The sequence below is a fragment of the Ammodytes marinus genome (genome assembly GCF_949987685.1).
Source record: "Ammodytes marinus genome assembly, chromosome: 3".
In the NCBI taxonomy this organism is placed as follows: domain Eukaryota; kingdom Metazoa; phylum Chordata; class Actinopteri; order Uranoscopiformes; family Ammodytidae; genus Ammodytes; species Ammodytes marinus.
The window spans coordinates 30,074,798-30,093,577 of NC_137232.1; the positions used below are offsets into that span (position 1 = coordinate 30,074,798).

At 40.9% G+C, this 18,780-nt stretch overlaps 1 protein-coding gene across 4 annotated transcripts in view; it reads left to right on the forward strand.

The window, feature by feature from the left end:
- kcnab1a (potassium voltage-gated channel subfamily A regulatory beta subunit 1a) overlaps nt 1–18,780 on the forward strand; it is a gene marked incomplete at its 5' end in the record, with an annotated part of 94,562 nt that overhangs the window by 17,752 nt on the left and 58,030 nt on the right. For 2 of the 4 annotated variants that reach the window (XM_080025141.1, XM_080025142.1), the window contains one exon: nt 15,687–15,895. The exons of the other annotated variants lie outside the window; for them this stretch is intronic. In XM_080025141.1, coding sequence (XP_079881267.1) covers nt 15,687–15,895 — 209 coding nt within the window. Of the gene's footprint in view, nt 1–15,686; nt 15,896–18,780 lie in introns of those variants that run through there. 4 annotated transcript variants of the gene reach the window in all.

An 18,780-nucleotide genomic window follows, 5' to 3' on the forward strand; every position in this document is an offset into this window, starting at 1 on the left:
TCACACAAGGGATATCAGTGTGTGTGTGTGTGTGTGTGTGTGTGTGAGTGTGTGAAAGCCCTTATGGGGAATGGAGACACATTTTAATCACGTTAAAAGTTATATGGAGTGGGTGGGTGGATGAGGTGCAGTGGGTCGGTTGCAGTAATGAGAGTCTTGGGAGACAGAGAGAGAAAGAGATCAAAAGAGAGAATCAGAGATGTACACAAAAGCCTCCTGTATTAGTTTTATTGTGCTGGTTGGTGTTGTTCCCACTAGGGGGAGCCGTGGACCTGCTGTCACTTTGACAATGGACATGAAAGCATGGGGGTACTTGTGTGTTTCTTTGTGTGTTTGTGCAAGATAAATGGCAACAGTGAGTGTCTGTAGCCACTTCAACTATGCACCATTTTGAGAAGCTGAATTTTAGTTGCAATCTACACACAAATGTAGCACCAGATTCTGACATTGCAAAGTTTGATATTCGTCATGGCACTATTTCCCGATTTGCGTTTATCGATTACAGCTTAGAAACAAAAGCCTGTTTGAACCTTTCATGCACCCAGAATCTTAAAAAATCTAATTCTGGAGAGTTCCGAGGAGAGGAGAACATGCTTGACCAAAGTGAACTACTGTATTGCATTAGCAGGTGCTGCAGTGCTCATTTAAATCGAGTCTGAAGATTTTTCCGTTTCCATTTTAACCTGTCATTTTTATTTTATTTAAATGTTCTACTTCTTTTCATTTGCTTTTAAATGTTTTCTAATGTGTTTTATGTATTTTAATATTGCCCCTGTAGAGCACTTTGAATGGCCTTGTGTCTGAATTGTGCTATATAAATACACTTGCCTTGCCTTGCCTTGCCTTACAGCAGGGGCCTGCAGTGTGGATTGCAGGGAGACCGTTATAACCAAGGCTCAAGAGAGGCGGCGATATAATTCCCAATCATCCACTCCTTCAATAGATAAACTCTCCTCTTCGTACCCTACCTCCATTTGTCTCTATCCTTTTGTCGTGTCATTACTTTTGTTCCTCCATCTACGTTCAGTTTTAGTGTCACCGTATATCTCCGCTCTACAGCGCTCGGCTGATACACTGACGCAGGCAAAGTTGATACTTTCTCGGATCAGCACTTGTCTTTGTGTGTGTGTGTGTGTGTGCCTTCACAGATTGTAATAAAAAAGAGTGGAGCTGTATGTAGTCTTTGCCAGTTTTTGTTTGCTAGAGCATGCGGGACCATGGGTGCAGCGGGTGCAGCGCTATCTTATCTTTTGTAAGAAAAGAGTTATATGCTGTAGTTTCCCTCGAGGCCTATTATAGGAGAATGGTGAGATAACAGGGGACAAAGAATGGGTTATGAGAAATTGCCGTCATAATAACGAAAGGGCAGTGTAGCACGCCGACACACACACACACACACACACACACACACACACACACACACACACACACGCACGCACACACACACACACACACACACACGCGCGCGCACGCACACACACACACACACACACACAGCAGTATTTGTTACTGCTTAAACACTGCGGTAACTGTACGGTAGCACTGCGCCAATAGTTCCACAGCAATACTCTGAGAGCATTGTGTGCAAAAACTGGACAAAGGTTGCACGTGAACAGTTTGGTGTTAAAGTGACTTCAATGCAGCTAAGATGCAGCGATCTGTGGCCCGTGACTGCAGTCTCCCATTTCAATATCTCAAGTATTCACACACACCAAGAGTGTTACACAATTAGCCAGACCTATACAAACCAACATACTTTTGTAACCTGTAAATAAAGCAATGCTCTTTTGGTCTGGTTTGGTCTTTTCAGAAGTAAGTAAGTCAATTTAGTCAATTTTACCAAGGGCACATTGAAATTTGTCCTTTCACACATCCCCTCTCAAGTTTTCCACTTCGGAGGGGGTCAGAGCGCAGGGTCAACCATAGTACAGCGCCAATGGAGCAGTTTTAGGGTTAAGTGCCTTGCTCAAGGACACTATAGTAGAGATGGTGTGCACCGTAGATGTAATACCAGCCATCACTAGTCATACTACTAACATCCTCCTGTCTGGTGATGGGGATCAAACCAGCAGCCTCATAGTCACTAGTGGTCCTCTCCTTCCTCTAGGTCATCCTACCACTGCCAGATAGCAGGGATGGTTGCATTTTATTCAAACTACTAAAGCCAGTGTTTGAACATTGGTAATAAAGCTAAGCACACTACACCTGTTCTCATATCACTGCTACAAAGACAGACATCTCAGGCCATTTATCACATGGAATGTCTGCTATTTAAATTCAAAACGTGGAAAAGCTGCTTTTACTTTTTATGATCCCAGCTGGTAGAATATCCTTCTTGCGCTCTTAAGAGGTATTCACAACATCAAAACATTTATTTTGTTGCCTTTCAATGACAAGTATTCTTTGAATAGTTTTGTGTTGGCACTTTCCTGTGTGCTTGTGACAGAACGCTGGTGAATGGTTCTTTCTTTCTTTCTTTTTTTGATCCTCCTGTAGAACACATTCAGTTTTTCTCCAGTGTTTGAAAACTAATGCTTAAACAGGGTTTTGCCTTAACTCAAACCTAACCCAAAACCTCAAAGAAAAGTCGTAAAGTTAATTTTATTTCTAATGTTTTTATTGACACTTTATTTGCTCCCTGGTCTCTGTGGCGTTTAATTATAACATTATATGACAAATTAATGATTTAATCTCCCCTGTAGGAAGATATACTGACGGACACTAGCTTACCTGTTCCCCACTGTCACAGTCAATAAATCCTACCCGATGAGTTGTATGTTGCACTGGTGATGAATGGTGTGAGATGTGGGGCAGAAATCCCCTGTCAGCACTCAGCACACACTGAGTGTAGATTATGGCACACAAATGTTCAGGCACGCACACATACATACAAATACATGTTTAGTACCCACATTTACAGTTTTTCTCTTTCCATTTCTTGCACTATTACCCTTTTTTATTATAAAAAAATCAAATAACATGTGCCCCTGGGAATAACACACTTGTATAGTTTGAAATCGGTGATTCCATGTGATTTGTGCTGTTCACACTGTCATGGAAAAATAAACACATCTGAGTCACGTGAGCAGAAAGATTGAATTTGAGCCACTTTTGCCTGCTGTCTAAACATGACACGTTTTGTACCACGGAGCCCTATCACCCTGTCCCACCCCTTGCAAATCTAACAGGTCTAACAGTCTAATTAGCCAAAGAATTGGAAATCATCTACCGTGGAGTCCTCAACTGTGTGCTGTTGTGTGAGTGTGTGAAGAAAGGGATGTGAATGCAAAAAAAATGAAGTATGAAACAGAAGTACATTTTTACTGACCCGACCACTAATCAGCGAGTAATTAGGGCATGAAATTGAAGCAAAGGGAGCTAAACATTAGACTAGACACAGGTGCTTGCCATAATCCAATTAACAAAGAGACAAACCCAAGAGCTGGTAGATGAAACGTGCAGTCTGTTTAGCTCTTTTTCTCCCTCTCTCTTTTTCTCTCTCACAGATACTGAAAAGCTAATGTAAGAACACATGTTTGATTGCACATGCAAATGAATGCATGCAAGCAAAAGTGTTTCTCTGCAGCAACACTGAGCACTGAGGGAGTTGCATGAGGAATACTTTTCAACCAAATGAACTCACCCTTCTTCTATTTTACACACGCTTTAAAAGGCTCCATGGATTTGGAGAGCTCTTTTTTGTGGAAACTCTGGGCTGCGTTTACAGTACTTGTACCTGCTCAACCAACCAGGAGAAAACAGTGTCCTGGGCTTTATGTACCGTGACATCACATTGCAAACCGATTTCAATGTAACTGAAAGTGCAATATGACTGAGCTTCCCTGTCTGCCTAGGATTGCCTATAAATTTGACAACACTGCAGTATAGCATTTCTTTCCAAATACAACTTGAAATGGCAATTACATAGGTTCCTCTGTGATTCTTAGTATTTGAGACCTGATTCAGGCTGGATCAGGTTATATTCAGTCTAATGGGGTGTGTCGAATTGTCTCATATTCAAGTGGATTCATAATTGGCACATGATATGAAATATGAGGATATACAGTCCCCTCCATAAGTATCGGAACAGTGAGGGGGGGGACGCCCTACCAAAAGATCTAAGGGCGCCCCATGAAACACTTTTTCATAAACTTGTTTACCGTTAAAGATGCTCAACAGGTGAAATAATTTAATAAATAGAGATTATTTTCCTGTTGCTGTAATCTCTCTTTTCTGTCTTGTTATAGAATACTAACGTGTTCCCTGAACCATTCCCTTGTTCATTTTAAGACTGGATGTAACACCAAATGACTGGTTTTAGAGAGAAATTTAGCGGTGCTTGGTATTCAGTTTACATGTATCATTCGGTCCTCCAGATGCTGCCTGGTTGGTTGCCATCTGGCGTCTTTTTTTCTTGCCTGGTCTTATTTTATTGCTGCCTATTTCCACACACACATATAACGCCTCCATACTGTTTCCATAGCAATGCCATTACTGAGATGACAGCTTTCTCTTGTTGTTACCGCTCTTCACTATCAAGTGTCCATATCTGAAGACTCTCTGGCAGCCAGGAACGCTGCTCTCTGCAGCCAGTAGCTAATTGTGGTTCAGGTTGTGTAGGAGTATGTGCTCATTAAACTTAACAACCTTAATACAGTATGTCATGCATTAAGGTACAGTGGCCAAAAGTTTGAAAAAAAGCAGTGCAATTTTTGTTTGCAAATTTGTGTCTCCAGTAAATGCCTTGCATAGAATTTCAGGCACATTGGTTTTACGATCTAAGAAGCTAACACTTTACCCAGATTATTTAATCTTTTGGAGAACTAATAAATATTGTAATAGTCGCTTATTGCCAACAACTGTGTGCACAACTACAATAGTTATTGCAGGTCAAACGATTGTCACTTACAGTTGTTTATCATAGACAAATGGCTAAACATAACAGACCCTGGTTTGTCTTTAATGTTGGTGTTGATTGGAAAATGAGTCTAATCTCAGTTGAAACCAGCCCAAAGGATTGGCCCCCTCCCTGAGTGTTAACAAAGAGCATTAAAAGGTAATGTGTCGTGATAATTATCTTTCAACTAATAGCTATTTCTTGCACAAAAGCCTTTTGAGTTTAGAAATGTGATTGGCAGTCTGTTCTGTGTGAATACCAAGAGAGAAATTCAGGAAGAGTGTGCAAGATATAGAGAATGATGTGTTGTGAAAAATGTGTGTTTTGGAAAGAGAATATGAGTTTAAGGCAGGAAATGTGTTTGGAGTTGAGCAGAATTGGTTAAGCAGTTGGTAAATTAGTTTCAGATTGTGCACATTATGTCTGATGTTCCAAAAAATGTGTTTAAACAATTGTGAAAAACTGTAATATAATGACAGGTAATGATGGCACACATTAAGACATCTCTCAATCCAAGTTACAACATGAACTGTTTAAAAAATAGTATAACAGATTTAGCATATATTTGTATGTTGTAAGGCTGTCTTCATCACAGGGATTGACTGGTTGTACTGTAGAGGTAATCGATAGGAAGGTCATGACACTTTGACCCCTTTGTATCTTCACCGGCTGTCTCAGGTCTAAATGACAAGCTGTAATGTAATGCTCTCCTGAGAACAATGGCAGCCACTAAATGGATACACTTGGGGTTATGACCCAGTGGTGTGTGTGTGTGTGTGTGTGTGTGTGTGTGTGTGTGTGTGTGTGTGTGTGTGTGTGTGTGTGTGTTAAAAAAAGAAGAAAGTTAAAAGAGAAGCTCATGTTATTCAACTGTCGGATGGCAAGTGAGAGGATTGAATATATCCACAAATAATTATGACTTCTCTGTATCAATTGGGGCATCAGAATTTCTTTGGCACAATGTTAGAAGGTCATTTTTTATACCAGACGTCTGCAAAACATTTTAATTATAAGTGCGTCTGAAGGTGAAGTACTGTAGTAATCAATCAGCTTCTCTTGCTCTAAAGGAGATGAGTTTTATTTTCATGATACTTTTGAGAGCAGGGCGACAGCTGCAGAGAGCGTCTGCCGTCTCTCTGCCATGACACACCTCAGTGCTCAGCCACTGAATTATGGAAACTTTCATGCAAAGCTAAGTGGAGAAGAGTAACCCACCCTCGTATTTATAGTGAGTTTTGTACGTGGATTCTCAACATGCAAGAAGTGTACGTTTTACGAGGAGAATCAAGATAACTACTGAAAACTATTAAAAACCCATCAACTTTATCTCCCAATACCTCGCCTCTTGCACGTTACATGTGAGGGTTAATGTCTTTTCACAGGTAAGTATTGTAATTGCCTTGGGGCTGGACCATACAATTACAAAGTTGCAATGATGTAAAGATTTATCACCAAAAACAAAAAAATTACGGAAAATAAAGCACCATTATAAGGTTCGGTGATTGGTCATTAAAGTCTAATATATAATCCATCTTAACGCTCACTTGTGCTTGCTCTAGTGTGACCATGCTCACAGCTCACCCACTGTGATGAGATGGAGGAGGGGATGAGCGAGTTCCAATCGAGTCTCAGCGTATTGGTGTGTCCATGATTGACACGAGGAATGACCTCAGAGCCGAGATTCATTACTGCTGCCCGTACTGCTATCCTTGACCTGCCATCTATCCCCACTTCACAGTGTATGAAGAACCGCTTTTAAATTATACAAATGACACGGGACGGAATTCCCAGAGGTGATGTATGACATTCATACAGTACACGCACTCCCATCTTATTACCCAAGATGCACTGCTAATATTTAATGACTGCACAATAAATAAAATCCCTCTCCGTTTTCCAGCGACTCGCATGAGCTCTCCTCAAGATTATATTGCAATATGCTGATGCTTGTAGCGTGAATTTACGTTTGAACCGTTCTCATAATGGTTCTGTGAAAATTCTGCAGAATAATTTGTGTATAATAATATTTGCATAGGATTAAAAAGTCATAAGATGGAACATTGTGTTGCCATGTCTGCTATTGAAATATATATTGTATATTGTATATTGAATGTATTGTATCATCCGTGTATTATATAACGTATACAACACAAACATGTAAGCCGTCTGATGTTTTCTTGATTCAGCCTTGTGCACAGTTTGCTGGAAGTGATGGGGGTGTTCCAGCCTTCATGTTGGAGGTCAGTGCAGTGCCAGGGGTGAAATAACTGCTGCTTTTATGGATTTTAATGAATAAGATTGAGTAATGAAGCATAAATTCTCTCCTTCCCTCTTTCTTTGTCATTTTGACCTGTGGCTTGAACCATGCCTGTAGGAACCGGGAAAGGTTTAATGATAGTCTGACTGTGTGTGTTACGTAAGGCTCCAACCACACCGCTACATTAAGAAGTGTGCCCCCGTATACCTGCTCACTCGCGGCTCTTTTCAACCTATTATTGTCTCATTCTTCTTTATGGAAAAAAAACAGTCCTTCCAACCTAGTTCTAACACCAGGAGAAGTGTATTAATGTACCCGACTCTCCAAGGGGGTGGCATTCTTAAAGTTTGAAGATTAAAATAAGTTCCTTGAAAAGTAAAAAATCTAAAACAAGCTTGAACCTCTAATAAGGGACATATTCAACTTCTTGTTTTGTTTACCATGCAGTTTTGGTAGGAATATGAGGACACAAACAAGTTACATTAGCTCTACAGTGGCATCAAATCTCACTAATATCAACCCCCCAACCCCTTTCCAGCTGCCACAGATGGTTCAGTCCATGGCAGAAGGAACAGTTCTGTCCCATGGGCAGGAGACGAGGAGCTTACAGTCATAAGGAAGGCTGACATCCTTGATGCTGCCCTGCCAACTTAGGACACTCACTGCACATGTGTGTGTTATATAAACTATGTTTCCTCTGCCTAACTGGTGGAACTGTGGCTGTATGTTGTATCCACATCAGTATCAGTCTCAAACATACAAACACACGTACTATACACTCACACATAGAGTCTCTCATCTCTTGGGGATTTTCAATATGTAGTGTATGAGCTTTTGCTGACAAAGCTCATGGACCATCATTAAGTAGGACACAAAAACACACACACACACAGGTGCAAAAGTAGGACGCATGCAGTGCCTTTATGCTCAGAGTTATGAGTGTGTCATCACATTCTGCTTTCGGGGCAGCTGCTGGGAAAATAAAAAAACATAGATGCCGATTGTGTGATAAAGGCTTAAAAATATGCGCATCTTAACTAAAGAAATAGATCATAAAAATGGGCTGTGTATTTTTAAACCCACAAGATTATTATTTTTTGACTCAACCAGTGGCTATGTGTAATTTGCTCCGAAAGGTTGGTCTTTAGTCCATTCTTTAATTGCTGACCTCTGCATCAGTTTGAGTTGGAATGGGCTGTTGAAGTAGAACCAGAGTTACAGTATACGGTATATGACTAAATTACTAAATTTGGCACAAATGATGTGTTGTCTCTCTGCCCCTGAAGTTCGGACACACACCCGCGAAGACACAGACCTATATCGTAAATATTTAATTCAGGCCCATTGCGTTGTGGTGGAAATTTAATGAAACAAAACGAACAGCAGTAAGTTATCTTTATAAGCCGACTAATGATCCACTATAACGTCTTCTTAACCCACCCCTATTACTGTGAGGGAGCGCAGAACGAATTTCAACCTGATAAACATATTTCTCAACCTGGCCTGTAAACCTACAATCCATGAATCTGACTCAAAGGATATGATCTGTGAGTGGTATTTAGAATGAATGGACACTTTATCACAGCTAAATTTAAACTTCACAAATAGAAATGGCCAACATCTAAAGGTGATGGGAAAGCCGTAGCCAGTGCTAAATGCATGTGCACAATCTAGAGAAATTACCACTCATTTTGACATACATTTTTACTACGTTCTGAATATCCGGGGTTCATTCATTCTATTAACAACACATGTTAAATTACGTGCTATTGCACTTCAGGTTTTCAGGATTGTGCAGTCAGAAAAGTATTTTATTTGTGGTAGGCTGTGAGTAAAACGGTACCCATACCTTATGTATCCTCTTAACATTTTAGAAGGTAAAGTAGCTACTGCTGCTGAATTAAGGCACGCTCGAAGACGTACAAGTAAACAATTCTCGTAGTGATCTCCAGCAGAGCTGCTGTAGCAGAAAATAAGATTCTCGTCAATAAATACTGTTCATCATTGACTCTCTGAGCTTGCCACTGCTTCTCTTTCTCTGAGCAGCAGAATAGCTGTAACACTTCCAATAAAACATGAAAGCTTGTATTGATTGCTGTTGAATTGTAGATCAATTACTGGGCAACAGAGCAAAAAACATGTTTCATATAATTGAATAAAACCTGCCACGCAGTATTCAGGTGCAGTGTTTTCACGCTTGTGAGTGCACTTTTACTAGGTGTATTAGGATTATTTATGTTAGGCTGTTACACACACATCTGACACATGTACTTCAGTCATTAATGATTGCATCATGTGTATGTGACGTACTGTTCAAACTAAATTTATACAGAGGGGTCTGAAAGTCTAAGACCACATGGAAAATCTCTCATATTTTTTTACATTAAAGCCACTATGAGTAACATTGTCCGTTGGCGGCCCCTTTGGACAAAAGCGGTAGTATTTTTACGACACCAGCTGTCGTGAAGCTGTTTTCTAGCTTGTGCCGAGCGTGCGAGATTCAAATGATCAGGAAGCAATATAGTTCATGTCCGTGTGTTGAAAGTGTGAGGGCACCGGACTCTTTTCGGCTCCGTGAGAGGTGACACTGCATCAACTCATTGCAATCAGGTGTGTGTAGCACTGACTGGCATTAGTTGATGCTGTGTCACTAACCACTCTCACGGAGCCGAAAAGAGTCCGGTGAACTCACACAAAGCGAATGAACGAGAGACGGCAGTTAGTATGGATCACAATGAGGTAATGTGTTTATGTTGTTGTAATGACTATTTCAGATGAATAATGGTCATCTGATGATTCTGGTGAGGCAAAGTAAACTTTGTTTTAGTAGGCTACCGCTCATTCATTTAGGAGTAAACACAGTCTAGCTACCGTGAAATTGTGTATACGTTGCTTGGCAACGCCCTCCGCCCGCCTATCACTCTCCCTTTTAGCTTTTCTTCATTGCATTTTCTTTTTTTTCTTTGATGGTTCAGCCCCGTTATCAGTCATTATGACGACAAATAACTGTCTCAAACAAGGCTCCCGCTCCCCTTCCCTCACCTGGAGGGATAGGCCTCTCAAATCGCGTTGCTGCGCCACACTGAAATCTGCGACCAATACGGATATGTGACCATAGAGCATGCACGCGCGAACCGAAAATCAGACTGGGTGTGCGACCAGACCAAACGCAGAAATAAAAACTATATAAAAACGTCTTTCTTTGCACTGATGGTCTCGTTTGCTGTTAAAGGTAATTTGTGATTATGAGAGGAAACATGAGGCTGTTTAAAAGATATGTAAATGTTACTCGTAGCTGCTATAACCTGCAAATAGTCAAAAAGTTTGAGGATTTATGAAGACTGAAGAAATAGTAGCATTTCGAAGAAGATGACTAGAAAATTACAGAGATTTTAAGGCAGTAACATAAAGGTATAGGGAATGATGCTGCAGTGTGTTAAACCCAAAGTGAAACATAGTGGTTGGAATATTCAAATCTGGGGGTGTTCTGCTTCTCTGGTGTATCTCATCTTCTGGTCTCAGACTTTTGGATCCCACTTAACATCACAGAAATGTCAAGAAAATAGACATGGGCAGGAGAACTCAAGTATTGAAATAGTGGAGAAAAGCTGTCAAATGTTGCTAAATCCCTGGACTCAGACTGTTCAGAAGACAAGACTTACAAGTCTACAGTAGTGGTCGAACAGTATGGCTTTTTAATGGCCAATGCCAATACCGATATTTAGGGAACAGGTTGGCCGATATAGAATGCCGCTATCATGTTATTATTATTATTTTTTGTATTTGATAAAATACAACAATTTACTAACAAGAAATTGAGAAAAAAAAATAACATAAAATTAATTTTAATTAAATAAATGTAAAATTAAACAAATAATAAATATGCGTTGTCTATTTTATTCGGCCTTCCCTAGTGTTGGCTTTCTTATATATTGCCATAAGGGACTTCTTTCCAGCCGCCTGTGATTATTGAAATAGAAAATAAGGATAGAATACAAGGTAAATATTTGGGTAAAAAATTGAAAGACACGCTAACATTGCTCCATAGCAACCACACTGACAAGGCTGCCCGCAGTGTTTTACACAATTTGTGTATTTTTTTAATCGGCTTCGTGAGCACAGATATTGGCCGATGTGATTATCTCAAAATGCCAATAATCAGCAATAAAGCGGGTTGGGGGTTGAGAATACCGCCAGTTCGCCAGCTATTTAGTCAGAACCCAAAGTACTGGAAACACAAAACGTGTCCTGATGATGGCGATGGAAAAGATGACATAAGCAATTAAATTAATCAACTTTCAAACATCAATGTCTGAACTAGTAAGGGGATTATCAAATCACTATTTTCTATGTCTCAGTCCATCCAATCAATACTTATATTTTACTCATTTAGAGCGACTGACTCGACAGTGCCATTCCTATAGCAAAATCATCAGTATGTCTGAATAAAGAGATTGGAAATTTTCTTTTGCTAATTCTTAAAGCCCTTTTAAACCTAAATCCACAAAATCCTTCCAGCTATGTGATTGGGGGTGTTAGTTTTATGATGCATCTGAAAGAGCATATTCATTAATCCAAATTAAAGATATTGTCATTTAAGTTTGATAAACTTGATACAGAAATTCGGGTTAGGCGTTGCAGGTTATGCTCTGATTACACAATAAATATTTTGAACCAATCACAGCAGTCCTCGGTTGAACGTTCTATAAAAACAATGAGACCGTTTGAAAAGTTCATGTCAAATGGTTTAGACAGTAAAAAAAGCTTTTTTTTTTTATTTATTATATTTATTTTTAATCAAATGTTTGTAAAAGCTTATAGAGAAACCCAACTTTAATATCATACTGTATATTGGTTATTACTATTTTAGACCAGGTTTCCTGAGGCTTTAGCAAATCTTTTATTTCCTTCACCTGAATTAACCCTTATTTGTAGTTGTGAAAGTAAGACCTTGTTTCTTGTTTGTTCCTGGTGTTTTCACTCACTCAGTTCAGTGACATTCACTTTGCTTCATTGACTAATAACTACCCTTCAATGCTTGTAAATTGAGTTTGTCATTTTAGGTCACAGAGGGGTTCCAGGTTAAATATGAAATTAGTCGTTGTACTTCAACGACAGGTTTCAAATGGCTGATAGCGAAGTCTGGAGATAACAGCACACACTAATGCAAGGAATTAGAGAAATTGTTTGTTTACAGTTACACACATCTCATTCGGCAGCTATGGTGTTGTGTCAGTGACGGATGGAGACGGGTGTGTTGCACACCCTCCAGTACACTAACGCACTTTGCAACCTATTTTCACTCAGCACTTTTCGCCTCCTCATTAGAGGAAAGCGGTTCTAAGCCAGCTCCAATTCCATACGTGATATCTCCAGCCCCCCACGAGGAAGTGGGATAGGATCGATGTGCTATAAGCATCAGGAGGCTTTTCCATTAGGTGTGAGATTGATCTCAGGAGCTGTATGACTTCTCACAAAGGAGGGATATATGGGACATTAGGGGCAGAGATATGAATAATGAATTCCTATGCAAAGGTGATACACACACAATCAGATACACATTATTTTTATTCAGAGATGAGTTTTATATTTTAATTTTTTTGAGAAAGGATGGAGTGGTTTGAAGATGAGAGAGGTATATGAGCCGACTTAAAAAAAAACAATTGCAGGACTATACAGTGAGCTTGAGCTTGCAGTGTGCTGTTTGAATGAGATCAATTAAATACAGCACATTACAAAATAAAATGGATTAGATCCAAGTGAGTCATAGAGTCAGATGTAACCTTTTAGCTAAGCCCTGGTATCCAGAAGCCACTTCATCCCAAAAGACCTCCTATTGAGCGATTTCAAGCCCAAGGTCAGTTCATCTGGTGGAGACCAGTAATGGAGTTAGCAGCAAGCATGAATTTATCATGCCATGTTCATAGGCTGCACAAACCCATTTTTTTCACCCGAAACATTTATTTTCCCTGTGTTTATTGATTACACTCACGGCATGCTCTCCTGTCTGAATGGATGGAGCCAGCTCAGACATTTCCAATATAAAAGCACTTTTCCACTCTAAATACATGTTAGGGCAGTTAATAGGAGGTCTTCAGGTAACATAACAAACAGTGTTTGTGGCTCATATTGTGCAGGCTGTGTAAAGTGCTAAAAACACTGCAGAGTTAATTCCTTGTCCTTGGCACCGTGCCTCCCTCCTCCAGTTTAAATGCTCATTTTTTGAAAGAACCCAACCAAAAAACAGGGGGGGATTGAATGACATTTCCATGGCATTTAAAACCACGTTCTCCCGCTTGGCAGATTGTTATTGGAACAGCCTTTTTTGTTAACAAGAGACATGTATCAGTTGGTATATAAAAGGCAGGTATAGCAAATTGAGAGAACAACACACAAACAAACCAAACCATGATAAATACTGTATTTAATATGCATATTTGTGGAGTTCAGATAAAGATATGGTTCATCTATTATGTCCGACCACTGCCGTGCTGACATTAACACCACATGTGGCCAGCCACCTCACACACACACACACACACACACACACACACACACACACACACACACACACACACACACACACACACACACACACACACACACACACACACACACACACACGTGCACAAACGCATAAAGAGAGATTGCTAAGGGACCCCCAGCAAAATGCCCCGTTTACCTCAGCTTGACACCCCTTATAAAGAATTACTGGAGAGCAAATAACATAAACACCTGCCTCTCCAAATATGCACACAACTCACATTCACAATCAAACACAAGTACACAGTGATTGAAATGCTGGCAGACACTTGTGATGTAATCAAACACACACAGATGCATCAGAATCCCTCTCTTCTTGGCTATGTTAGGCAATCAGTTTTTTTAAAAGTATAGTTTTTTTCCTCCTAATTCCAGTCTCTGCACACCTCCCCCATCTCGTCCATCCATCCTCCACTCGTTCTCTCTTTGATTTGCAGCTGCCCATGGGGGGTTGGGGGGTTGGGGGGGTTATATGTACAGTGCGTTAGGGGATTTAGGGGAAAAATATTTTTTTTATGTCAGCAAATGTATGTTTCTGACTTTCACATAATGTATATATAGGCCTACAGTTTATAGTAAACTAGAGTCAAGCTAAAAGCCAAAAGGTGGCACAGTCATAGTGGCCTGATTAATAAAGCCAACCGATATGTTCTACCTGTGTAGAGGAACTAGTCTAGAAAATGGACAAAAAAAGTAAGAAAAAAAGAGGGAAAGAGAAAGAAAATGTAATGCCATGGAGAGAAAAGTGTGTACAATACAGAGAGAATAAAGGATAATAGAAATGTATCTTTGAGGAAGAGAAGGAACCTTCATAGATGGTGACAGGTGAGAAAACAGGAGAGAGGGTGAGTGAGACAGGGATAGTTGGAGAGAGAGAGAGATGGAGAGTAAGAGTGGGAGGGAGAGAGAGAGAGAGAGAGAGAGAGAGAGAGAGAGAAAGCAGTGTGTTGCACCACATTTCGCTCAGTTCCCCCGAAGGTGTGCTGATGGCGAAGTAGCGCTGCCCTGCTCAGAAAAACTAAAACAGGGAGAAATAAAAGTGGAGCGTCCAAATATCGAATGGAGGACAATTAGGAGAGAGAGAAAGCAAAGGGGGAGAAAAAAGGGGAAACTGGGGCACGGGCACATTAGTGGCACGAATTAACATCGGCAGACGGGAGCAAGGCAGCGCTTAGAAGTGTGAAGAACTGCGGGGAGAAGAAGAGAGGGAGAAGAGGAAGAAGTGAAAAAAGACACAGGGAAAACAGTGCTGATTACAGAAGTGTGAAGGTGCAACCTATAGGCTACCAGAATCTGCCAGTGGCTCCCCCCTGCCTTGTTTCCCTCCTCCTGCCACCTTCATCTCTCTCTCTCTCTCTCTCTCTCTCTCTCTCTCTCTCTCTCTCTCTCTCTCTCTCTCTCTCTCTCTCTCTCTCTCTCTCTCTCTCTCCCTCTTCACACAGTCAGATTTGGGAGAGTGGAGAGCGCCCAGGTCGCAGCTCCCCATTTCTCTGTTCCGCTCTCTTCCATCCCTCTGCGCTCTCCTGGATTGTCATTTTTGCAGCTGAAACCCTGTTGGAAGATTCCCCCGAGCACGGCATTTAGAGGCAGTGAGGCAGCAGGACACAAGAGGAGAGAAGCGGGAAGGTTTGGAGAACCTTCAAAGAACAGTCCAATAGGTTATCTTTATGTTTCTGTAATTGACCTGCTCCCTGCTGCAGAACAAGACTTAAAAAACGGCCATCTGTTAGGGTAGAATACTATTATTTAGCTTGACAGAAGAAAGTAGTGCAAACGGAGACATACATTGTTTGGAAGTGAGAAACTGACAACTCAATCCCTTTTTCCGAGAAAAGAAGAAATAACCGCAGAAGAAATAGGATAACCTCAAAAGAAAATACTGACTTTGAATAAAAGAGGGCAAGAAACCAAATTAAGCTTTTTGAGCTTTCTGTAGGCTACTTTTTCCTCCGCATCTCGGGCTCCGCTCTCTCAACTAAAAGCCCAGCCATGCAGGTGTCCATCGCCTGCACGGACCACAACCTGAAGAGGGGCAATGGGGACCACAGCAAGCAGAGCGCCACCAGCCCCAACGTGGTCAACCAAGCCCGGGCCAAGTTCCGCACGGTGGCCATCATCGCGCGCAGCTTCGGCTCCTTCGCCCCGCGCCACATTTCTCTCAAGGAGTCAACCGGGAAACACACTGGCATGAAGTACAGGTGTGTTTTAGTGTGTGTGTGTGTGTGTGTGTGTGTGTGTGTGTGTGTGTGTGTGTTTTAGTGTGTGTGTGTGTGTGTGTGTGTGTGTGTGTGTGTGTGTGTGTAAGAGAGAGTTTAGTTATTGTATGGTATAGGCAACGTTTCTTTAGAAAAACAAAAAGAAAGTTGCCATATGTGTGTTAAGTGTATAGTTTTGTCCTCCACATGTTTGTATGAGCCGCTGTGCTCCTCATGTTTCTCTCTCTGTATTCCATTTCTCATTTTAGCCATTACAGCTTCATTACTCTTTCATCATGCTGCTGCTGAATCTTTCATTAGAACTGAGTTGTCCACACATTTGTGATTTTGAGTGCAACTAAATTCCTTCTTTGGTTGTGCATTCTTTTACACCTGTCAGTTGTTAAAAGTTTAACAAGTTGGAAGATTTATGATACCAAATTCCCTAAAAGCATTATGTGGAAAGGATGTGTATGTCTGTCTTGAAAATAAAATGATTATTTTATTGTATCATGATAATATACAGTTTATTTACTGTATATATATATTTAATTTAAATGTTTGTTTTAGGCTACTCCTGAAGTGTTTCTTTCTAAAGTAATTTAAGTATTTAATTAAATTTAACACTTATTTGATTGATTTTAATAAGTGATTTTGAACACAACCAAACACACAGCACAGCTCTACCTAATTTGAACACAGAGAAATTTGCTGAATAGTGCTAGTGCTAGTGCTAGTGCTAGCCACATAATGTCCTCTTGTCCCCTAAAATCCCCACTCAAATGCAGATTGCTGCTGTCATTCTGTGGCAATTCAAGCTGTATGTTTTCAGGGAGCTTCGCTCTTCAAAATGTGATCCTCAGTCTCCCGACTTATCCTCAGTAAGTCACACTGAAGCTGCTTGTTCACTCTGGATGTCACAAGTAAACCCTGACGGATTTAGGAATAAATGCTATACCTTCAAACCTGCTGTCCCACATGTCCTTTGACAGTTCTGTCACTACGTCTCCCCTCTCCTTCCTCCTTTCTTGCCACACTGCATTTACACGTTTTCCCTCGAGCAAGACTCTTTTCCCTCTGCTTCTCTTCCAAACAACACAGTATTTTCCTGCCTCTATGTCTCTCTACCTCTCTCTCTCCGTTGTTGGGTGAGACAGCTCTGCAGTGTGGGCAGAGTGTCTGAGTTGGGTTTGCCCTCAGCAGTGCTGCTGCCGCTCGGCTGACTTTGTGCGTTTGACTCTCGCAGCCTCAAGCAGTGATGTAAAACATGGTGCAATTACTTCCTTTAGCAGATCACTGTGAAACCAGACTGGTGTGTGTGTGTGTGTGTGAGTGTCTGGAGTGTGACATATTTCATATAAAGACATATTCTGTGTGTGTGCATAGAGAAGAGACGGTGAGAGATTACATGCTGAAGGTGGCGGTCACTGATGTGTTCAGCTCTCCTGTATTTGATGATGTTTTAATATTTTATTGATACAACTCTTCAGTGTCACAGCAGGGACATTACACCACTAGACATCAGACCTCATACTGACCATATAGTTTTACCGCTGTATGGAATATTTAAAGGTCAAACGTGCAGTAGCTGATGCCAAATGAAAGTAGCCTACTATCAGACCACTCTGATACAATGAATCTGCTTGTCTCACTCTGCAGGAATACATTTCTTCATCCTCAATGAAAAATGCAAATTGCCACACTTAATTATTTTCCTTATATGAAGGGGGTGAGGTTCACCTTCGTTTTTTAACTCCACTATAAAGCCTGGGACCTGAAACAATGCTGAGTGTGAGCGACTCTTTCTTGCCAGTTAAGATCCCAGAAACATAATTATGTGTTATTGGATTTCTTCTGTTTTAATAATTGAGTTTGTTGAAGCGTTGGCTTCTTGCAGTGTGTGCTGTTTCTCAGCCTATTGTACCGCTGCATGTGCTCTAAGTGTTGGACAACTGGAAATGTAAGTGTTCTGTGCAGCAGGGAACATGTGTCAGTGTGTTATAAGATTCTTTTTTAAATAGTTTTATGAGTTACGTATATCTTGAACACTTTTACTATTATGTTCTATGCTGATGGGGAAAGGACTCACATTTCTTATTGTCCAGGCTGAAGTAGTCTAGACAATATGTAATGTAAGTGGCCTGCGATGCGACTTGACCAGTAATGAGAGCTGGCAGACAGGTGAGTGGACTAGAGGCCGTGGCTCGGTGCCACGTTAATCTGCGTCAGATAGCAAACCATCCTGATAGCAACTAAATCCAGGAATGTGTTGCGTTCGAAACTGCCCTTTAAAATCACTGTGTTGTTTTTTTCTCATAATGAACCAATGAGATATGCCAATAACATAGAAACATGCTGATGACCTTCTGCCATGTTGTGAACATTGATTAGATTGTTGATGACTGGGCTTACTGACAGGCATGTGTCTGTAACGTTGAAATATCATGAAGCCGTTCAGTGTTAGCCTGGTCCAACCAGACCATTGTACTTAATTTCATTTGTACAGAAGGTCTGGAACTGCTCTATTTGGCAATTGTTCACTCATTTGGAGGCGGGTGTCTGTTGAAGTTTAAAACTATTGGATCTGCCCAGTGCCACTCTGGATCAGCCAACCAATCGCATAACGTTTTGTCGCGACATATGTCATGAGCCGGGCTTCTGACAGTGCGTTCCAGTTGTACTTGGAACTCGGAAATTTCCGACTTCACTACATATTGTAGTCTATGGATCTACCGGTACCTGGTAACGGTAACTTGCTATAGCCTAACGGTTAGTTATTTGGATTAGAAAGGTTGTAGGCGTCCATACTTTCGCGAGCAGATGCACTGGAACACAGACAGGTCGGAACTCGGAACTAGCAAGTCGGAAATTTCCGAGTTCCGAGTATA